The sequence below is a fragment of the Trypanosoma rangeli genome (genome assembly GCF_003719475.1).
Source record: "Trypanosoma rangeli strain AM80 chromosome Unknown Tra_15.4_contig_00135, whole genome shotgun sequence".
NCBI lineage: Eukaryota > Euglenozoa > Kinetoplastea > Trypanosomatida > Trypanosomatidae > Trypanosoma > Trypanosoma rangeli.
In genome coordinates, this window is record NW_021705880.1 from 20,123 (window position 1) to 46,855 (window position 26,733).

Genomic DNA, 26,733 nt, shown 5'->3' on the forward strand with positions numbered 1-26,733 from the left:
TGGGAGGGGAGGAAAACCGTTACGGTCCCTCCGGCGTCTTACTTACCGCAAGGTAAATCGAAAATAAAGTGGAGCAGGCGAGGGCACAGTTAAAGGAATTTACTAGCAGGAAGGAGGCGAGGAATCGTGATGCAGAATGCCGGGAGTGGGCTGTCGGGGGGTCCTGGACCGAGGCTCACCAGCCTGCTCTTTTCAGACTATTTTTCCGGCCCTGCCTTCGCTGAGCTGTTCCAGACCCTACTGGACACGTCCATGAATTTTTTTACCGGCTATCGCCTGGGACCGTCAGGAAACCCTATGAATACGCTCTCACAATTGATATTGCATCGCATGATTGAGTGCTTTCTAGTAGGGTCGCTGCTGAACAGTGAGACTTCTCTCTTACATGAAGCAGGGGTGGTTCACATGGCGTTCCACTACGTGCAACAATACCGTTTTTGCTGCTGCTGGGTTACACGGCTGATGTCCTCACTGGGGCGCACGTTTCTTCCCTCTGGCCTGCGGCGGCTTCTGGGTAGGTCCGTGGCCGGGTTTATGCCATTTTCGGTGAAAGGCGACAGTGACTCATCGCAGACCCTTCCAATGGAATACAGTGAAAGCCTGCGATATTATTGTCAATTGTACAATCAGAGTGTGCCGTATGCTGTATTTGTGAGTGGGTTTGTCTGCGAGCTCACGCATGCAATCACCGGGAATTTGTTCTGGTGCGTAAGGTTCTACGATGCGCGGCACAAAAGCACGTCGCGGTGGCGCCTGTTGAAGTCGTATGTATCTTACTTTACGAGGGAAACCACACAAATGTTACTTGTGTACTCAGCGCGTGTAGCCGGTGCGTGGGTTGGCCGGTGTGTGACACGCGAACCGACGGGAAGCTCGGTGTTCTGGGGCGAAAGTATCGCCCTTCTTGCGTTTTCCCCAGTTATTTACCAGGTAACGATGAGGCTCGCCGTATGGATATTTGAAACGCTGGAGAAGCTGCATCCACCCACGCCTGAGGACGAGCAGGAGGACTTGCGCGAGCAGGAGGCAAGAGAAGAAGAGGAGGCAGAGGCGGCCGCCTTCAGAATACCGTTCACGTCCCCCGGCGACAACAGTGTGCCGAAGCAGGATCTCTACAAAGTGTTGGGGGTACAGGACACCGCCAGCGCGGAGGAGATTAAGCGGGCCTATAGGAAAGCTGCGCTAGCATCGCACCCGGACCGGGTTGCCAATGACGCGGCGGCGCAGCAAGCTGCACGAGAGAAGATGGCGAGTATTAATGGGGCCTACGAGACGCTCTCCTGCAAGTCCCGGCGAAGAAGGTACGACATGGCCCGCGTGATGGAAACAGAGATGGGAGAGCCAAGATGCTTTGGAAATCTTTCAACTCCAATGGAGGTGGGTGTCGAGGCTTTTGGAATTTTGGGGTTGTGTCTGACGGGGGTGCTGCTGCTGTGTGGTGAGTACTTCGCGGTCTTTCATCAATTGACTGGACTGGGACGAACTCCTTTGCGATTTCTCGGCATTTCTTGAGGAGCACTGCGAGGGCGATCGCAGTGGGGAGAGCGCGTAAAGAAAGCGAGGGAGAAGAACGTGGGGAATGGGTGGATTGGTTTGACACAACAATATGTACACGAACAAAATGGGTATATGACGATGCTGTGTGTGTGTGTGTGTGTTGGCGGTGACGTGTATTTTTGGGCCATTATCAACTCTGCGAGGAAAGGCAGGGGAGGCAAACGAAAACAAAAAAGAAGAGCCATTAACAAGAAACCAAAAAAAAAAACAAAGGCTTGGGAGAGGGGATTTTACATAATTTTGATTTGCAATAAGGCGGGTGCATGCCAGTACGAGGGAGGTTGTACCTGTTGTGTGTATGTGCGTGTTTTAACACAATAGTGACGAACGTGCGCCCGTTCGTATCGCCTGCCTTGTGTGGAAACGAGGGTGGTGTACGCTGAGGAGGAACAGTCGGTGGGCGGGACCATGGCAGTACCTGGCGGTGTTATGTGCGTCTCTCTCTCTATCTCTCTATCTATCTATCTATCTATCTATCTCTCTCTATCTCTCTCTATCTCTCTATCTCTCTCTATCTGTGCGTGTATGTAAATACTCCGCATTGTTTCTCCGGTGATGTTGTGATGGTGGCCTTTTCGTTTTTTGTTTTGTTTTGCTTGTGGGCCGTCGTACAGTTCTAGTTGGTCCTTACGTTGGTAACCAAATATATATATATATATACTCGAGCGGCGGCGAAAACTTCCTCAACGTTGAGGAGGGAAAGTAAAAGTTGTATTCCTGCAACTGTGGTGCCAGCATCGTTTGCGTCGTCTGCATGGAAGATCAGTTTTCGCCGGGGAGTGCACCGGCGCGGTCCTTACCACCGCAGCAGAACGTCTCCCACATCCCCCCACTTATGTTTTATGACGCGGTGTCTGTGTTGTGTACACCGGTGACGCCGCAGCAGGTTATGGCCTTTGATCCGCGTGAGCGGGATCAACCCACACGCATCATGCCCGACGGAAGTGAGTATTACGGTGATGTGCTGCTTGATCAGCCGCACGGCCTTGGAATCATGCTGTTCAAGTCTTCCTCAAACTTTTACGGCAGTGGAGACCGCTACGGTGGGGGGTGGAAGAATGGTTTGTTTCACGGCGAGGGTATTTTCCTGAGCTCCGCCTTCACCTACCAGGGTGGCTGGTTCGAGGGCCATATGCACGGGAAAGGGGTAATGACGTACAGTCGCCGCATTACAGATTTTGTGCTACGGGGCATGTCGGTCTTTTCAGCCTCTGATAAGACGCACGCGCCGCTGGAGTACTCTGGGGAATTTCATTATAGGTACCAGCGTCACGGGCATGGAGTGATGAAGTACTCCAACGGCGACATTTACGATGGTGATTGGGCATCAAATCTTCGCCACGGTCATGGAACTCTCACTACGGTGGCTGGTGAGATATACACGGGTCAGTGGAACAAAGACGAGCGTCACGGGAATGGAAAAATTATTTACGTGAATGGGGGAGAGTTTAAGGGCGCCATGGTGCATGACAAGCGCCATGGCGAGGGGGTGATGCTGTTTCCCAACGGGGACGAGTACTATGGTACGTTTACAAGAAACAAGATTGAGGGGCATGGTACCATGCGGTACAGAAACGGTGATGTCTATGAGGGAATGTGGAAGGATGGCATGCGACACGGTGAGGGAAAGAACACCTTGCGGAAGAAAGGCGCCACGATCGAGGGGCGCTTTGTGAAGGGGCTTATCCAGGGGAGAGGCGTAGTAACCTACCCTGGTGTGTCGACCTTTATTGGGGAGTTTGAGCAGGGAGAGCGGCGGTACGGCACGCTGTTCTGGCACGACTCGGCTCCAGGAAGTGGCGTGTGCTACCAGGGTAAGTGGCTTGGCGAGATGATGCATCACCGTGGGATGCTGTGGTACCGCAACGGAGATTTTTATTTTGGATGCTTTGTAAATAACAAACGGCATGGACCAGGCAACATCCGCTACGCGGATGGCGGGGAGTTCAGCGGGTGCTTTGTCAATGACATGCGGGAGGGGCAAGGCATTCTACAGAGCGCCAGTGGATCCATTCAGGCTGGGATGTGGCACAACGACGTCTTTATAGAGGGCTACGACGGCGAGTGGGACGGCGCAACGTTTAACGGCATAGGACGCCTGATACTTCGGGAACCGCCCATATGTGTGACGAGCGGAAACGGCGCCAACACGCCCACCATGCCCGTAGGCGGTGGGGCCCCCACCTTCACAGGCACACAACCGCCATTTGAATACTTTGGTCTTTTCCGCCACGGTGTACGACACGGTGCTGGTGTGTTTCGGCTTGCTGGGCATGTTATCATGGGAAGCTGGACACAGGATGTCTTGTCGTGCGAAGCGGGGTCGTGGGAGTTTCCCTCCGGTGATGTGTACCTGGGTGGCTTTAAAGACGGGCTCCGAGACGGACCCAAAGGTCAGGTGTGGCTGACGGACGGCTCTTTTTTTGAGGGAGACTGGGAGCGTGATGCCCCGGTGGGTAACGGTGTCTTTTACGCAACTGACAAAAGGCAGCCCATTTACGCCCCAGAAGATGAAGCTGCTGCGCAAGCGGATGTCATGAGCAGCCCCACTTACGTGGGCGTGATGGATCGCTTCATCAGTCTCTTTCGTCGAAAAGCGTTGCCGGAGAACAAAGACACCCGACGTGTCATTGGCTTCCGTGAACACTTTGTGCTTCAGGGTGAGTGGGATATCATGTCGCTTCCCTACGCCATGTATCAGGCACTTATGGCACGGCTTGGGAATAGTTCGAGTTCAACGGCTTACGGCGTCAGTGGAAGTAACAGCGGGAGCAACAGTGGCGACGGCGGTGGTGGTGGTGCGGTGGTGGCAGCTGGTGCGTCGCAGGCAGGCCTCAACAATGGTGGTGGGGCAACCGCGTCGATTAAGCCCCCGGCTATGATTTCGGTGGGGGTGCAGGAGCGCCAGGGGCATGTCTTTTTCACGTCTGGTGTCTGCCTGCGTACGATGTGGCTGCGCAACCACCCGCGTCTGATGCTTCCGCACCGGCCTGATGCTCCTCTACACGACAAGATCCACGGTGCGGTGGTGACGAGTGACGGTAACGTGGGTGGGGTCGCGGGATACAAGAGTTGCGTATTCTGTGACAGACCCTTTACGTTCTTCCGCAAGGAGGCGCGCTGCGCACTTTGTGAGCAGCGAAGCTGCAGCTCCTGCCTACACCCCCTCGAGGTTCGCGGTCACCCAAAAATTGAGGCGCTGCTTCGAATGCGGATGAGTGAAGGCGAAGATATTAGTGGAAGTAACAACAACACCACCACTGCGGCTGCTTCCCCCACCACCGCCGCAGGCAATACATTTGTCCTGCCTGTGCAATTGCCTGCATGCGTGGACTGCGCACGAACGGCGATGTTGGGTCTGGAGTTTAATACCATCTGGATACCGATGCGCTGCCTTGCCGTTTCAGAGGCCTCCACGGCCTCAAACGCGGCGACTGAGGAAGAGGCAACCGTGGCGACGGCAGCAGCACCCTTATTAGGAAACTTAGATAAGGAGGATACTTCGCTGCCGCGTTTTTCCTCTTCTTCTTCTTCTTCTTCCATCCACACGAACGCGTCGTATGTTGTGTATGAAGGGTACACGTGGAGTTGTATTCCACACCTCTATGGTTCGTTGTGGTGGGGAAAAGAGGGTTATTACATGGGTGCCTTTGATAAGGGCCGCCGCCACGGCAGAGGTGTGCAAATGATGCAAAACGGCGAAAAGTATGTGGGGGAGTTTTCCGACGATGAGTGGCATGGTACGGGGATTTACTGCGCGGATGACGGCTCCGCCTATGAGGGAGTATGGCAGCATGGGAAGCTCACCACTCTGCACTATCACGGCGAGCTGGATGAACAGCAGCGCCATCATGGACGAGGGGAATCGTACGAACTGGATGGTGGCCGCTACAATGGGGAGTGGCAGAATGGGCAGTGGCACGGTACAGGGATTTTACATAGAAAAGATGGTGTTGTATATAGCGGAGATTTTGTGTTTGGCCGCATTGAAGGTGAAGGCAAGCTTTTGATGGCGACCAGCGTATTCTACGGCAGTTTCCGCGATGGCAAAAAGCAAGGAAAGGGAAGGGAATACTTTGGCGACTGCGTCGTTGAGGGAGAATGGCAGGACGATATGTTGACTGGATTTGTACGCATCTACGACGCCTCCACAGAGACTGTGTACGAGACGACGTATCAAAATGGCAACGAGCGCGATGACTGCTTTGTGCCACCGGTCATGGTGGACGACGCTCACAGTCAGAACTGTGCTCAGTGCCAGGCAACTTTCTCACTCTTTCTTCGGCGGCATCACTGCCGCTTGTGCGGGGAAGTGGTCTGTGACAGTTGCTCGCAACTCCGGGCGCCAATGCCGTTGCACTTCAAAATAGAGGGTGCAATGCGTGTGTGTGACCGCTGTTATCGACGCATAGAGGAGCGCCGGATGCTGGGGATTCGTCGGTACACAAACGGTGAAGTCTACGCCGGGTGTTGGGCGCGGGGAAGGTGGGTGTCACGTGGTCTCTTGCGCCGTGCGGACGGCACCGTTGTTGTCATGGACCTTGCCGGTCGTCCGCTGGTGACTGGAGAGGCCGCCGCTGCCGCCGCCGCCGCCGCGACGGCAACCGCAGGAGACGTGCGGGAGCTCCCGCTGGACGCTTCCCCTCCCGTAGAGGAGCTGCGCAAGCTTCCGCCCTCGGCGACGGCGGAGGTGGATGCCTTCACGCTGTGGTGGAGTATGGTGCTCTCTGTTGCGGGGTTGAGCGTGCCGCTGGAGCTGACACCGTGCGAAACCTTTCTACTCCCGCGCATACCTCCAATGAAGCCGCTGCGGCTCTTCTCAACAAGCGACTACGCCAAGGATGACGCTGGGGACACTAACAAGGAGGCAGCGGCAGTGCAGGCGGCACGTTTTGTTCCCTTCATTGCGCCGCCTGCACCGCGCCCCCCCGCCCGGCCGTCCGAGACGTCTGTACTGGCATCGTTGCCACCGCCGCGCCCGATGATCACGGACTCCCACATCATGCGTCTTGTGTCGGATGGTCGGATAGAGATGTTCCCCGCCGTTCCACCGCCTTCATCTGATGGAAACGGCGTTGTGATGCTTTCGTGCTACCAACGTATGCCGCTTCTACCGCCAACCCCGCCGCGGCCAACGCCCGACAAAAGCGATCGTATCATGTGGGACTGCTGGGAGACGCGGCCTGTGCCAAAGTATCGCGGCCATGTGGAACCAAACACAAGGCGCGGGGTGGCGGAGTGGCAACATGTGCCCTTTGCGTGTCCTTTTTTGCGTCCTGACGTCGAGGATGTGGATCGTGTTGTGCGGGGTGGCGACACAACGCGCTGGTCGCCAAAACCTCTCGTTGGGCCGCAGGTTTTTAGTGTGAAGGACACAGGGGCCGGCGGTGTCAGTGTAGTGCAGAGGTCACTCTAGTCGCCCGGTGCATCATGAGGCGGCGTGGTCATAATGAGCTTGTTATTTGTCCTTTTTGTTTGGTTTTATCTTCCCTGGTTTGCGTGCGTGTCTTTTATGTCATCGTGTAGCTGTTGTTTTGCTTGTTTTTTTTTTTGGTTTTTTTTTTCCACCTACCTCCCTCCTTTTTGTCTTGTTCTCTCTCTCTCTTTCTCTCTGCAGCCGGCCACCCAACGGCGGCCCATGTTTTTTGCAATTGTTCATCGCACGTTGTTGTGCTCGCCTCGTGCTTTCTGCTGACTGCACCTCCTGCCACACCGGTGCCGCTTCCTTTTTTCCCCGTCTCTCTCTCTCTCCCTTGCCGCACCTTAGGAGATAAGTACGAGTCCGTCCTTCGTTGTACCTATCATCATTATTACCATTATTTTGTGTTGCGTGGAGTCTCTCTCTCTCTCTGTGTGTGTGTGTGTGTATTCAGTATTTTTTTTGTTTTGTTTTTAATATTTATTGTGGGTTTTGTCTGGCGGAATTTAATCCGCCCCTTTTTTTTGCACCCTTTGACTGCCTGCCTGCGTGTCCGCCTCTCCCCGCGTGTGTTTGTTTGTGTGTGTGGAGAAGCGGGGGAGACCGTCACGGGAGAAATTTTTTTGGGATTCTGAGTGTAAGCCTCTCTCTAGCGGGTGCCGGAAGCCCCCGTCTGCGAGACACGTTAAGTGACGGGAAGAAGTGGAAGGGTTTCCCGAAGGCTTTTTCTTCATCTCCCGTTCGCTGGTTTGCGATTGCCGCGTGTGGGGGAAGAAGCTTTGGGTGGGATATAACTTCGCCACAGGGAGAACGCAATGCAGCAGGACATTCAGGACGTTCTTATACACAAGAGCGGCAATAGTTTCGCCAGCGCGGGAAGCTGCGGCGCATCGGGCAGTTTCGCTGTCCCTTGTCTCTCATTTTCATCAGCACCCTCCCCGCCTTTGCCACCGCTACCGTGCAAGAGTGGAGCCGACGTTGAGCCCTTCGTTGGAGATGACACTTTTTACATACCTGTAACGCCCGAGATTCTCAGATCCATTCCGCGCGGCAAAGTCCCTCGCCAGATGGGGTGTTCGATGCGTGACTGGGGTGTCTGCGTGGAGAAGCAGCGCAATGAGGAAAATGAGAAGCGGGGCGGCTCGGCGCGGCGCCACAGCACAGAGCTTCCGCGACTGACAATGAAAGAGGTCATGAGGCACACGAGCCCCGACGACCTTTGGCTTGTGGTGAGGGGGTTCGTGTGCGACTGTACGAAATTTCAACGCTTCCACCCCGGTGGCGAGCGCCTTCTGCGGCAGTGTGCGGGGAGGGACTGCACGGCGTTGTACGACTACTACCACCCTTGGGTCTCCTGTGAGGGGTTGATGGAACCCTTCATTGTCGGTGTCATTGACTCCCAGTCGCCAAACTAGGACTGTATGTGTGTACCTCAGGTAGGCGTAAAACGAAAAACGAAAAACTTGTGTGTAATGTTCCACTGATTGTTTTTGTTTTGTTTTGTTTTTTGTGTGTGTTATTAACTGCATGCACAGACACTTGTGTAAGTATACTAACTTTTACCCCAGCAAAGGAGCTGGAAAAGATGCGGCATGCAGCAAAAACTATTCCTGCATGTATTTATATATTTATATATAAATACGTGCAGAGAGGCAATGTTTTTTTTTTATTTGTGTGTGCGTATGTGTTTTAAGGCTTCATGCTTTTGGATGCCACTTATATTCTGTTTATTGTTATATTTCCAAAGTTGGGAAACTTAGGTCTTGCGCACGTGCGTGTAAGTGTAAGTGAGCGCACGCGGCTTCCTCTGTTTCCCTGGAATCCGCTTTACCGCGGGAGTAATTCTCTCTCTCTTTCTGTGTGTATGTGTGTGTTGGGGGGGGAAGGTGTACGTGTTTTTATGTGCCCACTTTCCACGTCGCTGAAACAGCCAAATGCATGGATGGATCCGGTGGGTTTCCTGCACCTAACACTCTCGCAGTTTTTATCTATTCTGTGGGTGGGTGTGTTCCTCCCTCTGCGCCCCGTGTTTCTCTTGATAGTCGCGGGAAAAAAAGCAGTGGTAAAAAAGAGTTGTCAAGTATATTTATTTAATCATCGAGGACTCTTGTGGTTGAGGTTATGAGATGAAGCATTTTTAAAAGGAAAAAAAATTTATAGCAACAATCATATGCCTCTGCAGGTACTACTAGTATATATGTATATATGTATCTCTCTCCCTCTCCCTCTCCCTCTGTGTGTGTGTGTGTGTCTAGAAATGGTTATATACGTTGACGGGCGTGGTGAAGTGGTACGACGACGCATGGAAGCAATGTATTTGCATTGCCGTTGAGGTGAGGGAAGAAGGTAGATGTGAAGACAATGATGAAACAAATAAAATATATTTTTAAAAAAAAAGAAACGGATACAAGCATGTATGTATATATGTATACGCATATATATGTATTACTTGTAGCAGCATACATCTCTGTAGGGCAAATATGCTATTAGGATACATCTGGCCGCAGACCTTTTAGCAAATGAGTACGAGAGGGAGTGGGAGATCGTTGTGCCCTGCACGGCACGCAGTCATTTTTTTGCACATATGGCTGTCATTGCTTGCATGTGCCTTTTCCTGTCCCAATGTCTTCTTGCCTGCAGGTGAGCGTAAGGACGAGACGAGAAGGAGGCAAGGGTATTATTAGGCAGGGAGGGAGAGGCTGTGAGGGACTCGGCGGCTAGTAAAACAGAAGCACGAAAAGTCAAAAAGAAAAGAAATAAAAAATGGGCTCGGCGGCGTCATACGGCTCCTGCAAAGGTGATGGGTGCGAGACACCGTTGAAGGCGAACGGGGACGACAGTGTGGGCGAGGTTACGTGGCGCGTACGGCTTTTGTGCGAGGTTGGAAAGGACCCCACGTCCGTCACGCGTGACTTTCCACGCATCCCCGTGTACGTCAGGACCGCCTCGCGCCACAACTACTGCGCTGCGGAAGAAAGGGAAAAGCAGCGGCAGCACCCGATACTGGGGATGGCGGCGGGTGACTCGGAGGAGGCTAAGCAGGAGTTTCTCGCCTCGAGGTGTGAGCGCGTACGCACCGCCGTTGAGCTGCTTATGGAGCTGTGCGGTGAAGATGCGCTGGCGCTGCGCTCTGTTTGGCAAGTGGAGCAGCAGCGGCTAGGCACAGCGGATGGTGCCTCGCTACTGCTTGCCGTGCTGCTGAAGAGCGGCATGCTGCAGGTGCGGGGAAAAGACGGACGGCGCAACTCTTTTGGAAGCGACGCCTCAGGCATACCAGCTGTGGCCGCAGAGACAACACCAAAGAGAGCGACGCCGAGCCACGACACAGCCGATGCCATGGTGTTAGTATTGCCGAAGTACACTGTCCAGAGTAGAACGCTTCGTGTGATGCAGTACATGGTGCAGGAAGCTGTGTTTTTTCCTCTTCAGTGGCTTACCGGCGTGTTTCGATTTCCGTGGTGCAGGCGCATGCAAGACCTCCTCTGGACTGTCCATGTGTACGCGGAAAAAGACACAAGTGAAGACAGTGACCGGGAACTAATTATATTGCAGCACAAACAAACTTTGCGCCACTACGTGGACCCCAAGGAACGTGGGACAACGCCTCGGTTTGAAATTGATTGGGTCTGCAGTATCTGTATTGATCCTCTCCACCTCTTACGTGACGTTTCCAGCCCCCCGACGATGGGCAAGGATGCCGAGGTGCGCTCCATCAAAGCAGAAATTCTGGCAGCGCGTGTAGAGGCGCCATCAAGGACGATGTGCTGCGTCGCACCGGCTTGGCGTCGGCGTCGTCGTGAGCTGAAGAAACGATTGCTGGATCGCTTCAAGGTGGAGCTCGATGTGGTGGCTGCATTGCATGAGCGCACCGTCTTCTGAGGGAGGAGTATATATATATATATATATAATATATATGTTGTGTGGGGGAGGGGGTTTTCACTGCGGGGGCTCACGGGGTGAGGTGTGACGACACGTCCATGCGTGGCATGTGCATTGGGTTTGGTTTGGTTTTGTCCCTGTTGTCGGGAGGCGTCTGGGGGGAATGTGCGGCCTGGTTGGGTCAATTAGGTGAAGCCGTGTGGGAGGGCAGCCCCCTTTGGTTGTTTGTTTGTTTGTTTTTCTCTTTTCCCACTCATACACTACCATGGATACCACCCTTCACGCGAAAGATTCCGGTGGTTGCGGCGTTCCAATGGGTGTCACTTTGTGAGTTCACAGTAGAAGTGCTCATTTGTCATGTTATATGCATTTTTTTTTGAATTTATTTGCTTATGCGTGTGCGGAGTACATTTCCGCCTCCATGAGGGATGAGCATGGGCGCACATGGAACCAAACCGCAAGTTTCCCCACTGAAGCACTCTTTCCTTGAGGAAATAGGAGAAACAAGGCTGCAGCCAGATGCACATTTGTAGCCGCTTTTTATTTACTGTTTTGAGGGGATTCCGCCTTTTGTGGTGATGCCTCCGTTTTCTCCCACGTTTTCTCGCTTTGTCCGTCTTCCGCGTCGTTTCGATGTGCTGACTGAAGCTGGTCTTCCCCGTATATGGTTTACTTTTTTCATGTCGCTGGGGGTTCGCCACCTTTAAAAGAATATATTTTACTGCTTTGCTTGTGGTGCCCTATTTGGAAACGTCCAGCCGTTAGCGCCGCATCAACGCACCAATTGCGGCGCCGCGCAGTTTGCCTACGGCACGCAGGTGCAGTACGCTCCGGGTTTCGTGCCCAACCTCCCCATTGGCGTGTACCCTGACACTCCAAATATGCTGCAGGGCGGTGCGTGCTTGGTGAACGCGGCCACGCCTGCCGTGAGTTCTGGTGCTCTGACTATGCCGATCTACGCGGGCGGGGAGGACAACATAGCGTTGGCGCTGCAGTTGATGTCTCCAGGGACCGCATTCGGTTCCGCCGCCTACGTTCTTCCGGAAAAGGGCATGTACTTGGGCAGTGAGTGGACACAAATGGCTATACAACTGTCGCGGGCGCAGCAGGAGGTTAGGTAGGTGCGGAGTGAGTTGGGACTTCGAATTTTGAAACCCCGCCGTCAGGCGAGTACTAGGAGGGCGCCGTAAACGCTGCGCTTTGGAGGAGGCAACAGCAATAGCAGTTTTTTAGCTTGTGGCTGTCGTCGTAACCCCGTATAACCAACGGAAACGGTGTGGCCCCTGAGGTTGGATTGCGTGCTTGCCGTCGATGTTCAGGTGTCCTTGAAGGATGTCTTTATCGCCGTGGGCGAGTACCACCTCTTTGACGGGATTCATCAGCAGCTGCTGGAGACCGTCAGGCAACGGTGATGCTCTTCCATAAGCATTCAAGAAGAGTGTCCTTCCCGCCTTTGTCGTCTTGCTAACGACCTCATTTGAATTCACTGTTCGGCATATCAATGAGTTACACGTCTTAATTATCACCTCCTTGTGCCGTGGCAAGGCCTTTTTTTTTGTTTTTTGTTTTTTTACCCGTCGCTGTTGTTGGCGTTTTTTGGTCTCTTCGTTGTATGAGGGCGACCGTGCGAGAGACTTTTGCAGGTGATGATGCTCATTGTTATCGTCGTTTTTCTTCCTATTTTTCTTGTCTTGCACTGCTCCTATCTTGTTCGAGTGCTGATTGGCGTTGCCGTTCCATTAGACCTGCTTACGTGCAAGGAGGTGCATCCCTTTTGCTCCTGTTTAAGAAGCGCGTGGGGTAAATGAGCGCTGAGATGAGGCCAAATAGGTGGAAAAAAAAAAGATGCATTAATTTTGTGTGTTGGTTTTAATGTAGTTATTTCTTGGTGGATGTACTACGAGGATGCCGCGTTAGCGTGCGGTGCGGCTGTAATGTGTGTGCGTGTGTATGTTTGTTAGTTTGTTTGTTTAGCATCACTCTAAACCCCCTTACGACCACGATCCACCACGCTGGGGAAGGGGGAGAGTTGGGTGGCTGCGAGTGGATAAGAGAGAGCGAGAACGGGGGGGGGGAGAGGGTTTCGGCGACCGCAACTTTGTGCGTTGACAACGAGAAGCCTGGTGGCGCGCCAGAGTGACTTGGTGTGTCTCTTGTTTACCGTTTGTAGGTTATCAGTGGGTGCACCCCTTCAGCGCGGGCGGGGTGGGAGGGGGGTGGGGGGCATGTGGAACCGCAGAAGCAGTTCGCAATCCAATTTTTTCTTTCTTATTTTTGGTTTGTACTTTCACCTTTTTCTGCTTGCGTTGCTTTAGGGGCGGGAGGACCGACCTGCTTTTGTCCCTCTCGCGTCCGTGGCGATGAGGCGGGGGAGTGGCTTGACCATCGGCCTGCCGTTGGCGGCGGCGGCGGCGGCAAGCGCACCCCGCGCGCGCCGCCTGCGGTCGCTTGAGAACAACGTCGCTCGTGCGCTTGCCGAGGACCAGGCGCTTCTTGTGGACGGCATCCTCGCGGCTTATGAGGCGCTGGCGAGCCCCGGCACGCTGACGCGGTTAGAAGACCAGCGATACTTTGCGCTGGACGCTGACATGGCGGCACCGCCCATGAGAGGTGGCGCGCGAAACCACGACGACGATGCCCACCGTCGCACCAACGGCCATGGGGCATCGCCGGGGCTGCACGCACTGCGGCTTCTAAATGAGGTGGATGTGGCGATTGCGTGGTGTGAGGGGAAGTCCGCAGTGACGGCGCGGCTGTTTCCCCCGGGGGTTTTGCTGCAGCGCACCCAGCGCGGACGCGCCTTATCCTCTGAGGGGAGCGGCAGGGCTGTGCCGAAGGGAATGCCGTTGTCTTCTGAACCGATTTCCTCCAGCTGGCAGGAGGTGCAGGAAACAGAGCACTACGACGCATTACAGGAATACTGCGATAATCGGGACCCCAACATTGAGAGTCGAAGTCTTGCATGGCCAAACGATAGACGACTCTCGTCGCCGTCGTATGTGGCCCCACGCGGTGTACCCGAAGACGTGTACACCTCGCTGCCATCATTACCACTACCACCAGCGGCGGCAGTGGCAGCGGAAACAACAACAACAACAGGGACAGTGGTTCAATCCTCATTGATTTCAACAGTGCGTGGATCTCAGGGAGACAGCGTTGTATGTAACATGGGATTCGATAGGTGGACTGCTAGGCAGGTAGCAGCGCAGGCACACATTGATCAGAAGCGGCTGTGGCTGCTTCGATGTGACGCAGAGGAGACGGTGAGACGGTACGCCCTCGCGGTGGAGGAGCGGGTGGGACGTGTCACGTTACTCGTTACTGCACGTGAGGAAATAGCTGCAGGTTTGGATGCAGAAACACGGGCACAGACTGTGGAACCGCCAATGCTCTATGAAAAGGATCCAAGCGAGGCAAGAGTGTGGATGCAGCGGCGGCTACATGCTCAGGAGATTCTTCTGACCCCCGTCGTCAGTGCTGTGAAGAAGGGAGAGGGAGAATATGAGGCTGCGTGCCAAGCGCAGCTGCAGGAGGCTGCGACGTGTCTTTTGCAGAATGGGGAGAAAACGATGACAGGAGCTTCGTCTCCTGTGAAAGAAACACGGATGCCTCTCAGCGGTGCCTGCACGGCAGAGGTGGGGTGGGCATCCTTCACATACAGCCTCTTACGTGAGGCAGAGCAGTCGCAGCGAGTGCACCTCGAACGCGAGGCACATCTCTCGTGGAAGCTTTTGTTAGCACAGTGGCAAACGGTGCTGAACCATGTTAACGCTCGCTGCCTCCTTGCTGCTAAGGAAGGCCTCATTCATGCGATGGCGGCTGGCATTAATGGTTCCGCCTCCACCCAGCCGAAGTCGAGCGCCCTCTGACCGCCGACATCGCCCAGCTGCCCACACCGCGGTTGAGGGCACCGGTTACATGCGGCGGAAGTACTGGTGATATTGAGCTTTTTATTTGAGTCAGCGTGGTGCTCGTGGGGCGGGGAGCAAGTCACGATGCTGGAGCAGCGTGCGTGGGAGGAACTCACGGCGAATGTTGACAAACATTGAAGGGGCACGGAGCGACCGTAGTGGTAAAGCAATGTTTTGACGGCGATGCCGCCGAGCTAAAGACGTAGAATATATGTATGTATTGTCTGCTCGATAAAGTCTTCCAGAACCGCTCCGTGTTTTATGCATGTATATGTCTTTATTGTTATTGTTTTGTGCTTGTTTGTGCATCGCATGTTTACTTCATTATTTTTCCCCAGAATGCGTGCATATGCGTTGAGCCTCGCTGACGCCAAAGTTTCATTTTGTGTTGTCTTCTCTCACACTGTGAAAAGGGGGGGGAGGGTACGGGAATCTCACTGTCCGCTCTGCACCCGCCCGAAGAAACTGTGCGGAAACAGGGAGACGAACTGATGCTGGAGAGGTGCAGGTTTTGTTTCTCTGGCGTCTCGTCCTGTGTACCTTTTTGCATGTCAGTCTTTGCCTTTGTTTTTGGTTTTTTTTTCCTCCAGACCGACGGAGTTCTGCACCCGTTGCAACGGGTGCAGAACAGAAGCAAATAAAAAAGTCAGTAAGAGAGCCAAGATTATAACCCATCCAAGGCGGCTTAGTGGGTGGGAGTGTGTGCGTGTGTGTGGTGGCACTGAGGTGAGTAAAAGGCTGAGGACGCCATGGAGCCAATAGACTGGAACTACATATCCGCCAACCGCGTCTGGCGGCAGAACCTAATGAAGGAGTTGCTCAACACCGGGGAGGAGATAGAGACACCTAAGCTCAAGATGTGGCGGGACATACATGATGACTCTGTGAGCCTTGAGTCGTATTGGTACACGTTTCTCTCGCCCAAGTTTCGCCGACCGGCGCTTTTGGCGTTTCGCATTACGGTTTTTTCCGCCTTACCGCTAATGCTTATTTCCCGTGAGGTTGCGCATAAATTTCCAATGTTCAGGGTTCTCTGCCTGTACGGCATCGCATACAGCCAGGAGACGGTAGGTGAGCAGATATGCATGCTATGCACGGTGTTCCAAATGTGTCTCTGGACGGTTTTATGGGGAACCTTGATGTATGTGTTCAACGTGCTTGAGCACGATGTGGCGTGGTGGTGTGCCGTATTCTTTGGAACATTTTTTGTAGGCCTATTCGGAGAAGTGCGTTGTAAACGCCTGTCGATCATGATGATTCTGGTCATTATGGAGGTGCAACGCGCCCAGCCGTTTGCGAACGGGCCGTATTTACCTATCTATGTGGCTCGTGACATCTGCCTTTCCGTGACGTTTTCCTTTGCCCAGGCGCTTTTGCCACCGTTTACGATGAGCAAACGCGTGGATGACGCCATGGCGGGTGCATGGCGCCACATGGGAGTTATGATGCGGAACTGTGTCAAGGGATGCTGGACAGAGAACCCTCTTGAGGCGGCCGCAGCGCTTTCAAAGACATCCTCGGAGCCTATCCAGGCAATGTTTACCGTTTTGCCGCCTCAACTGAACATGGTCCGCTACGAGCCGTGGGAATCACCCCTACGCTGGCAGCTGCGAAACGAGCGCATCAAGGTGATGGGTGGCATCATGCCCATGTTGCACGCCTTAGCTGTTGTGGTGAAAACAATTCATTCCTTGGACCTGAAGCGGAAAGAGTCTGATAGGGTGAGGAACCCCAGTGTGGACATCGTCCGTGGGCGCCTGGAAGAGACACTCGAGCCATACTTGCAGGCCGTAGAAGAGACACTGAGGGGTTTGGGGCATGCCTTGAACCCGAAAGATGTGGTGAAGAAAGTTCCGCTAGATGATCCTGCATGCGACGACGTCCGATCTGCAATCTGCCATTGATAAGATACACTACGACATGATGAAAGGCCGTCTTGGTAATTTAGACCCAGTGTGGTACATGTACGTTGTGTTTGCTCACCTTATGATGGTGCTGTTTGGAGAGGATTTGCTGCGGTACGTTGAGGCGATGCGCAACTTTGATTCTTCGCTGTACACGCCTGCGTCTCGGCGCATTTGGGACTTCATCATCCTTGAGTACTGGAATGATTTTTGGACGGAGCTGCCTAAGCGTCTCACATTGGCCACGCCATATGACGTGCGGGTGGTGAAGGATGCGTTCAAGATTGCCTGCGGCTACACCATGGCGTGTTATTGGACTCTTAGCGTCGGTTATGATAGCAGGTACTACTTTGGAATGACAATCCTCATGGGCGTGGGGCTTCCGACGGCAGGTGACTCACTGATGGCAGGAATTCAGCGTGTGGCGGGGCTCGTGTTTGCTGCATCCGTCGCGTACCTGATAACCAGTACCAGTACATCTTTTGCTGAGACTTCCGCTCTTTCGCTTCTGGTTATTATGGTGGTGCTCTTCACGAGGGTCTTTCCGTCCTACTTTCACTGCTCCTTTTACTGTGCGCTGCTTATTCCGTCCATGGTTCAAATTGCCTCAACCCCACTGATGATGTTTTCCCGCGTGGTGTCGAGTGCGCTCTCCGTGATGACGTACTACGCCATCGTCGTCTTTGTGTTTCCGATTGACACCATTAAGGTGCTGCACAACGCGGAGGTGTGGGTTCTGAACGGGATCTCTGAATACCTATCCACCCTGGTAAGCCTCATGCAGGTGCGCGTCGGCAGCAACCAAGCCAAAGTGATGCAGGATCTTCTCGCAATAAAACGTCACACAGTCTGCCTTTGGGCGGCCGCACGGAAAGTGATGCCCAAAGTGGAAAACGCCGCCTTGGAGCCCACCATCCGCGGTAAGCCCTACCCTGTCCACGAGCAGAGGGAGTTTGCCCCGGTGCTACGCCGCCTTATCTCCTCGCTTGACATAGTGCTCCTGGGTCTGACGATTCTCCATCGTGAACGGGTGGTGCCTGCGGCGGGGGAGTTGGTGGAAATGTTCAACGCCACCACGCAGGTGGTGAAGAGCATCGAGCGGTACGGGGTGTACGCCATGCAGGACTTTGTCAACGCCGTGCAGCAGCCGAAGACGTGGTCGTACCTCGACACGGTAGACCATTTCTCCGCCCTGCTGCGACTAAACAGGGAACTCAAGGCTATGTTTTGCGTAGTGCACGGCAAGATGTTGTCCGCCATGCGCGGAAGGGCGAATGAACTGCACCTTAACACTTTAAAATTCTCGATGGCTACCACCAGCAACAGCAGCATGTTATTATATCCGCTGCCAGGGGACAGGCAGAGTGAGGCAAACCCCCGCAGCACCACATGCCCGTACGGGATGAATGAAGAGAAGACTGAACGAGAGGAACTCACAGCTCCACGTAACGCGAGCTTTATGCTTCGCCCCGAAGAGTTCACAATCAGCCATGACATGAACATGAGCATCGCCGTCATCGTGGGTATGGATCTCTTCTGCAGCGAATTGGTAAAGGCACTGCGGGTCATGCAACACATCAACGAATTTGAGCTCAGTCGCTGCAAGTAGCCTGTATGTATGTGTGCACGTGTCTCGGCAAGCAAAGGAGCAGGGGCATGTATTGGTTTCAGGAAGGCAAACACGCATTTTTGAGGTTGAAAAGGATGGTGGTTGCAAGAGTAATACTTTTTTTGTTGTTGTTTGGCATGTCTGCGTTGTCTCAGTTAACATGATACAACTCCCGCATATTGGGAGAAAACAGATGGAAACAAACCACACAGGTGTGAAGCAAAACATGTAAGAGGAAAAGGCGAAGAAAAAGAAGTGAGGAAGTAAAGAAAGAAGGAGGGAAGGTAAAAACAAAGACAACAAAAGAAAAAAAAACACAATTTGTGTAAATAACTAAAAATGATGGATGATCCGCGCACAGACGCATGCTGTGTGTACGTGGACCTACATGTATCTTGTTTTTTTTTGTAGCTGTTTACTGACATTACTGACGCAACTGAGTCTTCCACACCTTGAGTGGGTGTGACGGGTGCCTGCCTCTGCCCATAGTACCCTCCTTGTCACGGTGAAGATTCCTCTGTTGTTTGTTTGTTTGTTTGTTTGTTTGTTTTCCCATGTCCCGTCCAGTTTTATACGTCTGCAGTCACGTGCGTGTGTCTCGAGGTGGGGCAGTCAAGCGGGCATAAGCAGAGCTTTTTTCAAGGACCATTGGGAACATTTTTTTTTTTTTTTCGGAAATCGTAGGAAAAGCACGATTGCGCTCATAAAGAGTTCTCGCAAAAAAAAAAATGGTATTTCACTTTCGCTTATCTGCTTGTGGTTTGACTACAGTTGTTGTTGTTTCTTGAAACGGGGTCCTTTGGTGTTATTGCCGTTGTGCGCTATCGTCCTTCTCACCATCGCTGTGGGTGTTTGCTGCCACCCTGTGATGTCGTCTCCGCTTCTTCTGATGTTTTTGCGTTTTTTTTTTTTTCTGGCACTGGAAGAGAGAAAAGTTTTCTGCTGCGTGTCTATGCCGACTGGCGTGTGTGGCCGCGACCCGCAGCTTTGCCTTCCCGGTGTTGTTGCCGCAGTCGTCCTCTTCGTTGTGGGGATAGTGGCGCTGACCGTCGACGCCGCCATACCGGGTGTCCCTCTTGCCGAGGTCGTGTTTGCGCCGTACAACCTCCATCCTGTCGTGGAAGAGGCGGCGTCGACCACCGCGGGTGGCGAGGAAGTCGATGACTTCTGCTTCATTTCACATGGCTGCTGGGGTGGGAAACCCTCAAAACAGAAGCAACAGAAGGAAATTGCGGCGCTTATTGTGCGTCTCATCGAGGACGCCGCGAGGCATCCACAGCGGCAGGACGAACGCATACGATTTGTGGTGGCTGCTGGGGACAACTTCTACCCGCACGGTGTGCGGGACGTTCACGATACACGTTTCTTTACCACCTTTGAAGGGGTCTACAGTGGGGGCAGCGAGGTGCAGCGGGTGCCGTGGTTGGTGGCGCTAGGGAATCACGACCACTTGGGTAATTGGTCAGCGCAAGTCAGCTACACGTACGCGACGCGGGAGCCGACGCCGCATGAGCGCCGCGGGTTCAATCTTACTCCAAATGGGACGGCGGTGACGGGTCGTTGGTACATGCCACATCCATACTACGTGGTGAAGGTGAGCAACGACATGGTGGTCGTTGTGTTGGACACGGTTCTTATGCACAGCTGCAACGAGCACCCAGACGCGTGCTGGGACGCCGGGAAGCAGAAGGCAGTAGTGGAGGATTGGCTTTTGCGCATGTATGCCAACGTGCCGTACAAGGTGGTTGTCGGACACTACCCGGTTCTTTCAAACGGGCCGCACGAGAACTATCCGTGGTTGCAGGATTGGCTGATCCCACTACTGACGAGGTCCTGTGCCTCCCTCTACATTCATGCGGACAATCACTACCTGCAGGTTTCCAAACGTGGGTTTCAGTACTACGCTAACAGCGGCGGGGGTGGTGGGGCCGGGCTACATCACTCATTCAAAGATAAGAGTTGGATGCATAGGGATAGCGTCTTTCACTCGGTTGAGACAGGCGTCATGGTGCACTGTAAGAAGGGAAATCGTCTTACACATCGAGTGTTGAGCAAAACAGGGGATGTACTCTTTCGTTTTGCCTCCTGGGACTCCGACGACGGCGCACCTCTTGCGCAGTGCCTGGCGAAGCTGATGGAGGGGGCTGCCACGCGCCCCCAAAGGGTCAGGGAGGATGGCCTCCTGGTGTTGCTTCCGCCGGTAGCCCTGCTGCCGCTGCTGTTGCTTTTGTTCTTTGTGTCGGCAAAGCGGCAATACCGCCTGCGTGGGAGACGGCGTGTGTGATGCCGCCCAGGACTTTGTTTTTGGTGTGTTTGTTTTTTTGTAATGTTGGAAACAGGTGGGGGGTTGCGGCTACACCTTTGCCCTGCGTGTTTATTAACTTGCAGCCTTCTCATGTTATTGTTTGTGGTGTCGCCCTTCCTGCGCCGATCCGCCACTGTTCTAAGCGGGGTGCATGGAGCGGCCTTTTGCCTGGTAAGTAGCGGGGGCCGTAGGAATCCGTTTAGGCTGGATATGAGCTACCGCTTTACCAGCTTGACCGGTGAGTGGATTCCTGCGCAACGCATTGCCGCACGCCACACATGCATACATGCAGCATTCTTCTCTCTTTGCGTTCTTTGTTTTTCAGCTTCTTTCAGGTAGTGACCTGGAGCGTAAAGGGGGAACACAAATCCACACACCCACACACTGCATAGGTTCAAGCTATACATATATAATACAGGTGCCTTGTGGAAAAGTTTTTGGCGTGTTTTGTTTCATGTCTTCCACCAAGATGCCGGTTCCTCCGGTGACGAGGACGACGCAGGTACAACGTGAGGTGGAGTTGGCTCTTTTGCGGTTTCTGTGGCAATACCACCCGGAGCTGCACGAGCTCTGTGGGACACCTTTTGGGGCAGAGCCCGAGGAGACGAACCGGGATGGTGAGACATCGCCGCGTCTGCATCGAAAGTTACACAACAACTACGTGCGTAGCTGTTTATTGTGGTTACCGGAGTCCATTCAAGGACTCTACAGTGCCCAGCCGTGGATTGCATATTGGGCCCTACAAGCCGCGGATTTGCTTGATATTACGGAGAAACTCTACGAATGCGTCTCCCCCGACGCCCTTGGTGAATTTCTCCTTGGCTGCCTACAGGAGGTGGAGCCGGGCGACGCCAACGGTAGTGGCGGAAGAAGTAAAAACTATGGTGGGAGCAAAAATTCGCTGAATGTGAATAAGCGGCAGGACTCGGTGTTTCCAACACAACCCGTGAACCTACGCGACGCTGGTTACGATGATGAAAAGCGCCTTGTGGGGTTTTCGGGCGGGCGAATCGCGCAGGAGCCGCACCTGGCCGTGTCCTACGCCGCATCCTGCTCGCTTTGCATACTGGCAAAACCGGAATACCTACATGCCCTTCCACGTGCCGCCATTAAGCGTTGGATACTCTCGTTACGTTGCAAGGACGGCAGCTTCTGTATGCACGTTGGTGGCGAGGCAGATCTGCGTGCATCGTACAGTGTAGCCATCATTGCCACCCTGCTTCAGCTTGATGAGGTTGCCGCGTACAGTGATGGGCGGGACGAAGCTTTGTTCACCGAGCAAACGGCAGCCTATGTGGCGTCCTGTCAGACGCACGAAGGGGGATTTGCATGTGGATTGCACGGAACTGAGGCGCATGGAGCCTATACGCAGTGTGGTCTTGGGGCCCTGATATTGATGCGGCACCCGCATCTCTGCAACTACGCAGCCCTGCGGCGGTGGTTAACAGCGCGGCAGATGAAGTTTGAGGGCGGCTTTAATGGAAGGACCAACAAACTTGTGGACTCGTGTTACTCGCACTGGGTGGGTGCGTCCCACATGTTGATGCGGGTGGGTGAGGCGTATGCCCGTCTGCTGAGGCAGGCCGAGACGGCGCGGTGTCTGACGGCGCGGGAGGTTCTCCTGCTCGACCATGCGCAGCTGCTCGACGCGACGTGTACGCGGGCTGCGGATGACGATGCCTGGCGACGGGCCGAGGAGAGCTATCGACAACGCACAGCACAAGTAGAGGCGTACCTTAACGCCCCATCGTCGTCGTCGTCGTCAGCGACGCTGGCCCAGGCGTTTTTTGACGAGGAGGTTGGGGATTTGCTCTTTAACCAACGACGTCTTCTGCTCTACGTGCTCGCCTGCTGCCAGGATGAGGAGGCGGGTGGGCTCATGGACAAGCCAGGCTGCCCGAACGACGCCTACCATACATGTTACTCCCTCTCTGGGATAAGTACGGCGCAGAACCTGCAATACCTGCCTCGCCACTGCACAAATGACGAGCTTATTTACACTACTGCGATCCATCGTGGCTACATTCCCGCAGATCGTGATGACTACGATATCGTCCTCGCGACCTGCAGCAATGGCAGTGGTGTTGGAGGCTGCTACAGAAGCCCGGAACGATTACCTCCACTAAACCCTATCTTCAACCTCCGCCAGGGCCGCGTCTTGGCTGCACTGCGTGCGTGGGGGCCGAAGTCGTTCGTATATTAAGCGGGATCTTCCGTCTCTGTACTGTCTTCTTTTTATTTCTCTCCTTGAGCATGAGAAAAATGTGAATGAATAATACCCAAAGTACTAACACGCATAAGCAATGGGAGAGGGGGAAGAGGGGAGGGGACGTGCATCCAACGATAGTGAGGTGATCCTCCACATTGTGCACAATCACACGCAGACAGGAGAGAGAGAGAGAGATAGAGAGAGAGAGAGAAAGAGGGCGGGTGATTTGTTATTGCTGCCCAGGAAGTTACTCTTCTCTCTTGCTTGGATATTTTTTCCCCCATTTTCTCCCATTTATCATCCGTGTTGTCGTTGTTTCTGGGGTTGTTCATTTTGTGCCTTATATACAGAGCCGGAGGGAAGGAAAGGAAGTATTAGAGAGAGCGAGAAAGTAGCAGACACGCACCGCAGCGGCACAGTCAAAATGCAACCCCCCATGGAAGCGGTCAACGCGGCTGAGGCGGTGGAGCTACGGCTTGATCAACTCAGCGCTGAGCATGTGGACATCAAACGCTGGATAAACACCTCCCTCCAGGGACTACTAGCGGTGGAGGCAACGACGGCAGAGGGTGACACTGAGGTAGAGGCTGGCGTCATGAAGCTTTTTAACCGATTGCAAACCCACTTGCAGGAGGTCTCCGGGTCGGTGGAGGACACCATTGCCCAGGCACTTGTGCGTCTACCGCGAACTGGGCTGGAAGTTGGACGAATGGTCACGGAGGCGCAACAGCTGCAGTCGCAATTACAGAGCATGCAGGAGGTGGCGCAGTCGGCGGTGGAGGCGGCTGCGAAGCCCTATGTAGCGCGGCTGAATGCGTTGAAGAAAACGCAGGAGAAACTTGCTCGATGCTCTGACACGCTTTGGAAAGCCACTCAGGTGGACAGTCACATGAAACAACTTGATGACGTCATACAGCAACTGCGTATATCCCCATCGGAGGTCGACATGGATGCGGTGGCGGAGTCCATCAGTCAGGTTCAGGGCAATCTTGCGGAGCTGCAGAAGTTGGACGTAACCTTTGGAGAAAAGCAGCTTGAGACTGTGGAACGGTATGAGCAGGTTGTCCAGCACGCCGTTGAAGCGGAGTGTATGGACATGCTGCGACGGTGCGAAGTCGACCGCGCGGCCCAACTGCTTAAGGTTCTTGACACCATTAGTCGTGCGGATGCGGTACTGCAGCAGTACGCCGTGGAGAGCATGGCTAGTGAAAAGGAACGGGTGGAGCGAATGTTACTCGGAGGCGGCTCTGCAACCGCAATGCCCCCTGCCCGTGCCGCGGAGTTGCTGAAGGGCCAGTTGATGCCGTCCATCGGGCATACGCTCTCCGACCAGTTAGATTATGTGCTGCGCATGGCTCAGAGCGAGGACCGCGCGACCGCGGACCCCCTGCAGACGGAAAAGCATGCTGAGGCGCTGCATGAAGTAGAGGTGCGTGCCGTAAAAGTGATGCAACTAATGGTGGATGAGGTGGTTGGCAGCATCGGTGGCGCGTTGGAGCCTATTCTGGAGCGGGCGGAACGGAATGAGGAAGTGATGGCCTGCTGCGACGCGGTACGGCAGCTTGGGTTGCGAGAGGATGTCGGCATCCATACGACTGGCGCTGAGTCGGCTATCGGTTGTGGCGGCTCATTGCAAGAAGAAATTGTAAGGCAGATTGCTACCTATGCATTTACAGAGCTGATAGGAATATTTGGCAAGCCCAACATACTGGAGGCGTTCGCGCAGCGTGAGGCTTGCCGCGTGGAGGCGCTGCTGGACGACCCAAAACAGGCGCTGCGGCGGGAACGTTTTCAGCTGGTGATGGATGCCATGATGGATGGTGTTAAAAGTATTGTGCGCTTCTTCCCAGAGAAGACGCTTCCGATGTGTGTCGAGAAGTGGCGCGAAGCCATCCTCAGAGTGATTGCTGGCCTACGGCCGACGCCGGCGGCACCGCAGGGAAGCCTGCTTGCGAATTTATCAACCACCCGCTCCGTGGTGGGGCAGCTGCTTCAAGGCGCGTCAAGGATGTCCTCGGAGTACCTTGTGTCATCTGAGATGCAGCAACTGTACCCAAGCTTGGCGGACGCCGTCAACGAACAGCTTCACACCCAGCTTTGGGCACCGCTGACAGAGGCCCTGGAAAGCTGCGCCGCGGAGTGCCAGAGGGCGGTGAAGCGCACAATCATAGAACCTGTTGTTGCTAAGGCTGACGGCTACGAGTTGCAGCTCTTCTGGAGCTCGAAACAAAACAGTGGAGATCCCTTTTCGAGTGCTATGCCGACTGTTTCCTACACACCCGCGCAGATTGCGCCAAGCGAGCTGGTGCGGTCCCTTGGGGAAGCCATTGTTGAAATACCGCTGGCGTTGGAGGCGTTGCGCGGCAGCGGTGATGGCGACTGTCGCCCCAACGGGATCGAAGATCTTTTGGAGGAGGTGGCGGGGGACTGGCTGGAGGACATTGTGCGAGCAGCCGTGGCAGAGTTTATTGAAAATAAGGTTGGCAGCATAACAATTTACTTTCCCAGCGATGCGCCAGGCGCGATGAAGAAGGAGACCGCCGCCGTGGAGCAGTTGGCGACGGATTTGAACTACCTAAAAAGTATTCTATCTGCGGTGAGCGGCGACCCTTTTGATGGGTTGGAGCAGGCGCTGGCGAGGCTAAAAGCGGTGGCGCTTCCCTCGGGGAAACCCATTGCAATTCGCCCACTGCTTGCCAAAGACGCATGAATCTTCTTTGTGTGTGTATGTTTGTGCGTGCGCGTCCGTGTGTAGCTTTTCCTTTTCCTTTTTTTTTGGGTTTTGCGGCGGCATCCTTACTTTATGTTTTTTGGGTTGCTCTTGTCCCCCCACCTATGCTCGGTGTTTCCAGTCACACTCCCTCTCTCCTCTCGATGCCCCACGTTCCACAAGAACCACGAAGATTCACACAGCTAGACCCCACATCGCGCAAGGCAAACAACGTGGAGCGCCGCGCTCGTCCTTCGAAGCGCTCCTTGGGCTCGGCATCATTGCCTGTGCAGGGGTGCATCCTCACACACTTTGCGCCCCGGCTGTCTGGTCTTCGCTGTGTCCGGCCGGCGCCCGCAGCGAGCCAAATGGTGGCTGCTGGGGGCCGCGTTTGCCGCGACGCTGAAGGCCGCACGCTGGACGACGACGGTTAACGGTTTGAGATCCCGCCGGGACGTCTTCGTGGGGCGACTCGCACCGCTTTGCCTGTAGGGCGACGGCAGCGGCAGTGGGGCCCCGACGGGTCGCTGTGGGCTCACCACTTTACTACACACACACACACACAGGCGAAAACAAACTGTACCCATCTTCCCCGCCTGCGCTCCCTCCGTTTCGTGGAGGGCGGCTGTTCTCCCGGGGGTTCGGCGCACTCCCCCTGCGGCCCCAGGCTGGCTGCGCACGGGCGTTTAATCTCCACCTCTGCCGCCGTATTTATTTTGCCGTCTTTTTTGCTTTTGCCGGGCGCGGGCGGAGCCAAGACGCCAGGTTTTGCTTCGCCCTTTTGGGTGATGGCGCGCTCGCGTGTGGGGTGCGGGCCCCTTCTCCTTCGCCGCCGCCCAAACCCGCGGCACCGCACTTCATCAACGCCTCCCCTCATTGCAAGGACGTCGCAGTGTTTGGTGTTGATGGACACATGTGGCGACAGCGCTGGGTGTGATGGGCGTGTGCCTCGGCCATTGCTGCTCGTCCTGCTGGGGCTGTGGGGGGGACAGCGCCTCCTGCTGAGTGAAAGCAAGAGTGCGGAATTGCGACGTCTCGTGAGGAAGCAAAAAAAAAAACCGCAGTTGCCCAGCGCCACTCATTGCGTTTCGTCGAGGAGTCCATTTTTTCCCCTTGTGTATGATTTTTGTTTTTGTGTGTCTACCCCATTTTCGTTGTCGTCTGCTGCCGGTGCTTTGCTGGACGAATCCGCGCCTCTATTTTCCCCCTTTCTGCCTCGGTGGTTGGGTG

General features: G+C 54.4%; 11 protein-coding genes across 11 annotated transcripts, besides 25 other annotated features; all 11 read left to right on the plus strand.

The window, feature by feature from the left end:
• Positions 1 to 129: 129 nt before the first annotated feature.
• On the plus strand, positions 130 to 1,512 carry TraAM80_04565 (putative chaperone protein DNAj; the record flags this gene model as incomplete). Its single annotated transcript, XM_029381488.1, has 1 exon — positions 130 to 1,512. One exon carries the CDS (start codon positions 130 to 132, stop codon positions 1,510 to 1,512), a length of 1,383 nt encoding a protein of 460 aa, XP_029238643.1.
• A 127-nt stretch (positions 1,513 to 1,639) lies between these two features.
• Positions 1,640 to 1,658: a microsatellite.
• Positions 1,659 to 1,716: 58 nt separating this feature from the next.
• Positions 1,717 to 1,769: a sequence feature (A-rich).
• A 224-nt stretch (positions 1,770 to 1,993) lies between these two features.
• Positions 1,994 to 2,074: a microsatellite.
• A 126-nt stretch (positions 2,075 to 2,200) lies between these two features.
• Positions 2,201 to 2,217: a microsatellite.
• Positions 2,218 to 2,311: 94 nt separating this feature from the next.
• Positions 2,312 to 6,973, plus strand: TraAM80_04566 (uncharacterized protein; the record flags this gene model as incomplete). Its single annotated transcript, XM_029381489.1, has 1 exon — positions 2,312 to 6,973. The coding sequence occupies one exon, from the start codon at positions 2,312 to 2,314 to the stop codon at positions 6,971 to 6,973; it is 4,662 nt and encodes a 1,553-aa protein (XP_029238644.1).
• A 113-nt stretch (positions 6,974 to 7,086) lies between these two features.
• Positions 7,087 to 7,121: a microsatellite.
• Positions 7,122 to 7,149: 28 nt separating this feature from the next.
• Positions 7,150 to 7,170: a microsatellite.
• A 209-nt stretch (positions 7,171 to 7,379) lies between these two features.
• Positions 7,380 to 7,424: a microsatellite.
• Positions 7,408 to 7,472: a microsatellite.
• Positions 7,473 to 7,791: 319 nt separating this feature from the next.
• On the plus strand, positions 7,792 to 8,391 carry TraAM80_04567 (putative cytochrome b; the record flags this gene model as incomplete). Its single annotated transcript, XM_029381490.1, has 1 exon — positions 7,792 to 8,391. The coding sequence occupies one exon, from the start codon at positions 7,792 to 7,794 to the stop codon at positions 8,389 to 8,391; it is 600 nt and encodes a 199-aa protein (XP_029238645.1).
• Positions 8,392 to 8,460: 69 nt separating this feature from the next.
• Positions 8,461 to 8,489: a microsatellite.
• A 101-nt stretch (positions 8,490 to 8,590) lies between these two features.
• Positions 8,591 to 8,617: a microsatellite.
• A 569-nt stretch (positions 8,618 to 9,186) lies between these two features.
• Positions 9,187 to 9,211: a microsatellite.
• Positions 9,211 to 9,227: a microsatellite.
• Positions 9,228 to 9,388: 161 nt separating this feature from the next.
• Positions 9,389 to 9,422: a microsatellite.
• Positions 9,423 to 9,739: 317 nt separating this feature from the next.
• On the plus strand, positions 9,740 to 10,855 carry TraAM80_04568 (uncharacterized protein; the record flags this gene model as incomplete). The annotated part of the gene is made up of 1 exon (XM_029381491.1): positions 9,740 to 10,855. The coding sequence occupies one exon, from the start codon at positions 9,740 to 9,742 to the stop codon at positions 10,853 to 10,855; it is 1,116 nt and encodes a 371-aa protein (XP_029238646.1).
• An 8-nt stretch (positions 10,856 to 10,863) lies between these two features.
• Positions 10,864 to 10,891: a microsatellite.
• Positions 10,892 to 11,071: 180 nt separating this feature from the next.
• Positions 11,072 to 11,102: a microsatellite.
• Positions 11,103 to 12,403: 1,301 nt separating this feature from the next.
• Positions 12,404 to 12,427: a microsatellite.
• A 363-nt stretch (positions 12,428 to 12,790) lies between these two features.
• Positions 12,791 to 12,827: a microsatellite.
• Positions 12,828 to 13,112: 285 nt separating this feature from the next.
• Positions 13,113 to 13,152: a microsatellite.
• A 63-nt stretch (positions 13,153 to 13,215) lies between these two features.
• On the plus strand, positions 13,216 to 14,724 carry TraAM80_04569 (uncharacterized protein; the record flags this gene model as incomplete). The annotated part of the gene is made up of 1 exon (XM_029381492.1): positions 13,216 to 14,724. One exon carries the CDS (start codon positions 13,216 to 13,218, stop codon positions 14,722 to 14,724), a length of 1,509 nt encoding a protein of 502 aa, XP_029238647.1.
• Positions 14,725 to 15,454: 730 nt separating this feature from the next.
• Positions 15,455 to 15,484: a microsatellite.
• A 31-nt stretch (positions 15,485 to 15,515) lies between these two features.
• On the plus strand, positions 15,516 to 16,670 carry TraAM80_04570 (uncharacterized protein; the record flags this gene model as incomplete). The annotated part of the gene is made up of 1 exon (XM_029381493.1): positions 15,516 to 16,670. One exon carries the CDS (start codon positions 15,516 to 15,518, stop codon positions 16,668 to 16,670), a length of 1,155 nt encoding a protein of 384 aa, XP_029238648.1.
• A 16-nt stretch (positions 16,671 to 16,686) lies between these two features.
• On the plus strand, positions 16,687 to 18,279 carry TraAM80_04571 (uncharacterized protein; the record flags this gene model as incomplete). Its single annotated transcript, XM_029381494.1, has 1 exon — positions 16,687 to 18,279. One exon carries the CDS (start codon positions 16,687 to 16,689, stop codon positions 18,277 to 18,279), a length of 1,593 nt encoding a protein of 530 aa, XP_029238649.1.
• A 249-nt stretch (positions 18,280 to 18,528) lies between these two features.
• Positions 18,529 to 18,564: a sequence feature (GA-rich).
• Position 18,565: 1 nt separating this feature from the next.
• Positions 18,566 to 18,594: a sequence feature (A-rich).
• Positions 18,595 to 18,799: 205 nt separating this feature from the next.
• Positions 18,800 to 18,829: a microsatellite.
• Positions 18,830 to 19,231: 402 nt separating this feature from the next.
• Positions 19,232 to 20,563, plus strand: TraAM80_04572 (tartrate-resistant acid phosphatase type 5 precursor; the record flags this gene model as incomplete). The annotated part of the gene is made up of 1 exon (XM_029381495.1): positions 19,232 to 20,563. One exon carries the CDS (start codon positions 19,232 to 19,234, stop codon positions 20,561 to 20,563), a length of 1,332 nt encoding a protein of 443 aa, XP_029238650.1.
• Positions 20,564 to 21,038: 475 nt separating this feature from the next.
• Positions 21,039 to 22,787, plus strand: TraAM80_04573 (putative protein farnesyltransferase; the record flags this gene model as incomplete). Its single annotated transcript, XM_029381496.1, has 1 exon — positions 21,039 to 22,787. The coding sequence occupies one exon, from the start codon at positions 21,039 to 21,041 to the stop codon at positions 22,785 to 22,787; it is 1,749 nt and encodes a 582-aa protein (XP_029238651.1).
• Positions 22,788 to 22,966: 179 nt separating this feature from the next.
• Positions 22,967 to 23,009: a microsatellite.
• Positions 23,010 to 23,229: 220 nt separating this feature from the next.
• On the plus strand, positions 23,230 to 25,503 carry TraAM80_04574 (uncharacterized protein; the record flags this gene model as incomplete). The annotated part of the gene is made up of 1 exon (XM_029381497.1): positions 23,230 to 25,503. The coding sequence occupies one exon, from the start codon at positions 23,230 to 23,232 to the stop codon at positions 25,501 to 25,503; it is 2,274 nt and encodes a 757-aa protein (XP_029238652.1).
• Positions 25,504 to 25,511: 8 nt separating this feature from the next.
• Positions 25,512 to 25,546: a microsatellite.
• An 82-nt stretch (positions 25,547 to 25,628) lies between these two features.
• On the plus strand, positions 25,629 to 25,937 carry TraAM80_04575 (uncharacterized protein; the record flags this gene model as incomplete). Its single annotated transcript, XM_029381498.1, has 1 exon — positions 25,629 to 25,937. One exon carries the CDS (start codon positions 25,629 to 25,631, stop codon positions 25,935 to 25,937), a length of 309 nt encoding a protein of 102 aa, XP_029238653.1.
• Positions 25,938 to 26,051: 114 nt separating this feature from the next.
• Positions 26,052 to 26,068: a microsatellite.
• Positions 26,069 to 26,733: the final 665 nt, after the last annotated feature.